The 5,452-nt window shown below is 30.8% G+C and overlaps 1 protein-coding gene across 1 annotated transcript; it reads right to left on the bottom strand.

Moving 5' to 3' along the window:
• Positions 1–2,837: 2,837 nt before the first annotated feature.
• LOC18097823 (uncharacterized) lies at positions 2,838–4,013 on the bottom strand. The gene has a single exon (XM_006384386.3). The coding sequence runs from the start codon at positions 3,455–3,457 to the stop codon at positions 3,050–3,052; it is 408 nt and encodes a 135-aa protein (XP_006384448.3). The 5' UTR covers positions 3,458–4,013; the 3' UTR covers positions 2,838–3,049.
• Between the last annotated feature and the right edge of the window lie 1,439 nt (positions 4,014–5,452).

The raw sequence follows: 5,452 nt of genomic DNA on the forward strand, positions 1-5,452 counted from the left end.
ACTTTTTTGGCATTTTTTATTTCTTCTTTTCCCACTGCAATTCCTTTGGTATATACCAACAGAATGTTTCATTCGGTTTTTACCGAGGGATATAGTGATGGAAAAGTTCGTCGGTAAAATTCACCACAATTTACCGACGTAAAAATTCTTTCAGTGTTTATGTTTATATTTGCCAAATTTTTAGTAATGCCAACTATATCACGTCTCCCAGCTGTAAAGTTTTACCAAACCTTTCTCCTGTAAAATGGGTACCTCTTGGTCAATATGACAATTATTTTTATGGTGATTTCAAAGTACCTCTAATTCTACATAATTGACTACTTGCACATAGTTGATCAAGAAAAGAAAAGCTGGCAAAATGGCATCTTTAACTAATTTGTTACTATTTTATTATTCTAATAATTATATGAAACTATTGCCATCATCTAAGCTTGCCACCGGTTGGAAAATAAAGCTCAACATAAAAAAAGGATGTCAAGAGACCACAAGTGTATTTTAAAAAAGCAAAATAATAATAATAATAATAATCATGATTCAGGTAAAAGAAGGAAAATAACATTCATTTATTCAAGGTCAAAATTAAAAATATTCAAACATTTTATAAAAAAAATCAAAGCAAAAACTCAAAATCAAAAGAAAAAGGATCAAATATGAAAACAAAACAAAATAAAAGAGCAAATAGCATTTCAATCAATGATGAAATTGAAAACAAATTTAAAGTTTACAAAATAAATCAAAATGAAAATCATACAACAAAAACAAAGAGGACTAAATCAGATATCTCAAAACAATAAGAGGACATCATGGATTTTTTTTGCTTGGACAACTTGTTTTTTTTAGGAGAAGAGAGAGAAAAGAAGAAGAAAAAAGAAAACATTGCCAAAGTCAAATCTCTACATGCCCCACCATACGCTTTACCTTATATAGGCGAGGACTCTACGAGCTTTTGAAAGTTGTCGCAATTGCATAATTCTCACCTCCTAACACCGTTACATGCGCTATTTTAAACGTGCAGAGCAGTTTCAAGCGCTGGCACGTGCATTGCACGCTCCAACAACTTTTCTATAAAAAACATCAATTATTCATTTTAAATATACAAAATTTTCTATATATTAACCCCATAATTATAAAAAAACCACAATGAATGGACAAATAAGCCCTTTGACCTCAAGCTTAAAAATTTCTGATTTTAGGTGTAACCAAGTAATTTCAACGTGCATTTATTTCTAAAATATTAATTATTCATTTTAAAATATAAAATTTCCCCTGTATCTATCCTATAATTACAAAACGACTACATTGAAAAGATGAATAAGCCCTTAAATCTAAATTTAAAAAATTATGGATTAAAGGGTAACTAAGTAAATTGACTATGTATTTTAAACAAAAGATGATTTTCCCCATCTTAGATTTATTTTGATTTCAAAGGTATTATAGCCATTACGCTATGTACTTAAAAAGTAAAAAAACTTCTTCAACCTCATAAATATTACTATTAGTCCCTATGCAATTACAAAACTACCCTAGAAGCCTAACAAATAAGTTTTTGGAGAAGAACAAAATAGTCATTACATTATTTTTCTTTACTGTGCATAAAATCTATATGCACAGTGAAATCATTACCCAAATAAGTTTTTTTATTTTTAATTGTTGTTGATTATATGTTTTGGTGGCATGATTATTTTAAAATTTTATGTTCAGAACATCCGGTTAATATGTTTTGGTAGCATGATTATTTTAAAATTGTTATAAAGTAATAATTTTGAATGAATTTCAGCTTGAGCAATATGTTAAGAGTGTGCGGTTTAAGTCTGAACATCCAGTACACATTTCAATCTAATTTTCAAAATAAAGATCCAAAAGATACATTTTCAAACTTTTATTTTTTTACGCATTGATCCTTAGACATTTGAATTCTTTTTACATTGATACTAAAAGTCTTTTAGTATTATAATCTAACCCTTAAACTAAACTTTATATATATATATATATATATCTTGAATTGAACAATAATTACTCCATAATACCTTTTCCATCATATTCTCGAAGAAAAATAGCAACAGTTACTACTTTCTTAAATCTAAAAGCCAACAGGAGTTGCAGATTTCCTCTAATACGATGCTGCGACCGCTATAGATCAGAGTGCTTGCCCACTGTCACTGGTCCTTAACGAGCAAGAAAAGTTGACTACTAGCAAAAGCACGAGGGCTTTCCTTATTTCTCAGCATCGACAATGGAAAGTGACATGCGGAAATATAGGTCTAATGACGACATCAATCACCAGTTTAAACTAGTCTGAAGGGATTAAAGCACATAATAACGGGAGCCATACATACAACATCAGAAAAAAAGATAACGGCACCTGTCTGTCCGGTGGGGGTCGAAATCTCCGAAGTGGCATGAGACATTTGTCTCGTATGCATAACAAAGGAATGCTTCTTTTAAAATGCAATCGCAGAGAAGAGAATCCTATGTAGCCAACAACAGTAAATAAAAACTGGTCGATATTGATGAAAATCTTGCAAATAAAGTAACCAAAAGGCTCTAGAACCAGCAATTCCTGGGCTCTGGACTGTATAAAAATAACCATGAAAACAAGATTATTAACACATCGATCCATTTATACATGATCACTAGCAATTAGCAAAGTTAATTGATTACGGATAATATTAAAACCAAACCACTCTCTTGAGTCTCAAGTATAAAAAAAACGAGAGTGTTTTCTCAATGAGCATATGATCAATATTTCATTGTTATTAATTTTTATGCTAATAACAAATCAAGACAAAGCCTTCAAGACTTGAGAACTTCATCATGAACTCCAATCCAGTTCAAAGTAGAACAAAACAAAAATGGATTGTATTTCATTAACGTGAAAATGTTTTCGTGCTCAGGATTTTCATTCTATGATGTCGCTTATCCCATCAAAATAAACCCTAAACAGAACAATGAAAAAATAAAAATAAAGAAAGAAAACTGATTAAACGAAATCAAGAAGCAGAAATCCCTTGAAACTCGATGATATACTACTAGTATCGAGAAAGAGGGATCAAGATCCACTCGCACTTGGATGTGGCTTATGTTCACTTTGTTGTTGCTCTTGCTCTTCTTCTTTAATCTCTTGGGGACCCTCCTCCACCACCGGAGCTGCCACCGGAATATCTGCGTGTCGGGTCGGAGGCGGGTCAACATGGCCATCGAGACAAGAGGAGCATTTTCTTTCTACCCAACCCTCAAAATCGTATTGTCCATGACCCAAGATCCGACGACCTGAACAAAGCCTGCCAATCATTCCTGCTATGACTCCCAATATTGTGATCACTGCAAGAACTGCTATCACTGGTCCAACCGACCCATGACCAGTGTGAGTGTAGGCAGCTTGTTGGCTCACTTCCATGGATGGTGTTTCTTGCTGCTGCTGCTGCTGCTGCTGCTGCTGGTCTAATGGTGTCGACATTGAGAAATAGTTTTTAAGCAGGTGCACTTTTTGAGGGTTTTTGATAGTTGGGCTTTTTATTATTTTTTTTGTTCTTTTTGCTTGAAAAAAACGGATTAAAGATTGGTGAAAATGGAAACTTAGGAGCGGGTTTACTTTTCAATGGGTGGTTTTCATGTCCTTTGGAACCTGAAATGCAGGGGTTTTCAGGATTCTGAGTGGTGTTTGTGTGTGGTATCGGGAGAGGAAAAAATGCAGACTTGGTTTCTCACTACAAGTTCAGAAAGAAAGAGAAAAGATGTGAGAAAGTGTTTGGAGGTGATAAGCTTTAGAACATAATAGAAGGAGATTAGTAGGGATTTGTCTTTATTTTATTGGTTTTCCTTCTAAATAAATAAAAAAAACTTTTGAAACAATAAGGGCAAAGTGGTGAAAAAGTGAGGAAAAAAAAGGTTTGGGAGGTTCTTGGAGAGGAAATGCGGAATGTTTTGAGTGGAAATCAAAGCCCAAGAAAACCCCTTTTGAAAATGGAGAGGAGCTTTCTGCCCACCTTTCCCTGGGATTGCAAGATTTTATGCAAAACAGTTTTGACAAATATTGCTTTAGAATAAAAGGTCATGTGTAAAGGTCCTTTGCTTTGGAATCCTTGCTGTTTACACACGTACAAATGTATTAGCCAGGCAAAGAAATAGTTGGTAATTTACGAGTGAATAATAAATTAATATTAAAGAATATATACTTGTTTTTTTTACTCAAAAAACTCTTGATTTTTTAGATTTATAGTGGTTAATCAATAATTGATAATGATAAAAATTAACTTTTATTAATTCTTTAACTTTTTAATTTTTAAAATTTACTATAAAAGAAGGGGAGGTGAAATAAGAGTTTATAACTTAAACTTTTTAGATTTTTCTCATACTATTTCTCACCTCTTTTTTAGTGTTTTAATTCTCTTTTATAATTTGTTTTTCCTTCCAAATCAAGATCTTAGATTCATCTTGTTGAGATATATTTGAATTTTATATTTTTTAGTTCAAAAACCTTGTTCAGAAGTGTATCTAAACCAATGTCGTGTTGTTGGAATCTTGAAAGACATATTCTAAACACTCTAATTGCACATGTAAGAAGCAATAAAGTTTTAAAAACAAATGATTCATCATTGACAATAATAAAAGTCTCATTACTTTAAAATGCTTCAATAAATAAGTACCCTTCTAGTACACATGCTAGGACTTTGAATTAATTAGTATCAATTGTAAGTCTGGATATATGTTGAGTATGCATTCTATTATTATATTTGTGTTGAAAACATGTTTTCCATAAGTTATTTTGTGCAAACTTATAAATTTAAACTTGTATGAACTCTAGACTTTTCTTGAAAATTTTATTATATTTAACATGTCTTGTTATAATAAACTAAACATCATTGATCACTAGTTTAATGTATATATTTACAAACTTTAGTTTAACAATCTTAAGGCTTTATTTTCTTTTTATATTAGACTTTGTTTAGTTTATCTTGTGAAGAAAAATAATAAAAATAATTATATATATTAATTGTGAAAGAGGTTTTTAGCATAATTAAAATTTAAGTTATATCATCGTATATCTCTATATGAATGATATACTAATTTTTAGCAAAAATGGAATATCAAGTCTACTAAAAATATATTAACTAACAAGTTTGACATGAAAGACTTAGGTGTTACAAATATCATATCAGCAATAAAAATTTCTAAAACATCTAATTGATTGGTATTATTTCAATATTATTATGTTGAGAAAATTCTCAAGAAATTTTCTAAAGATGATAATAGCACTATCAAAACACCAATTGATATAAGTGTATATCTATCCAAGAATATAGGTAAGAGAATAAACCAATTAGAATATTCTTGAATAATTTAATGCTTAATATACATTATATATTGTACAAGGCCTGATACTGCTTACTCAATTAGTAAACTGAGTAGATTTACAAGTAATTCAAGTATGGATCATTATAAGGCAATAAAA

This window comes from Populus trichocarpa, chromosome 4, assembly GCF_000002775.5.
Source record: "Populus trichocarpa isolate Nisqually-1 chromosome 4, P.trichocarpa_v4.1, whole genome shotgun sequence".
Classification (NCBI taxonomy): Eukaryota; Viridiplantae; Streptophyta; class Magnoliopsida; order Malpighiales; family Salicaceae; genus Populus; species Populus trichocarpa.

Excerpts from the sequence above, each read along its gene's own strand:
- LOC18097823 (XM_006384386.3), bottom strand. The coding sequence starts at position 3,457 with ATGTCGACACCATTAGACCAGCAGCAGCAGCAGCAGCAGCAGCAGCAA.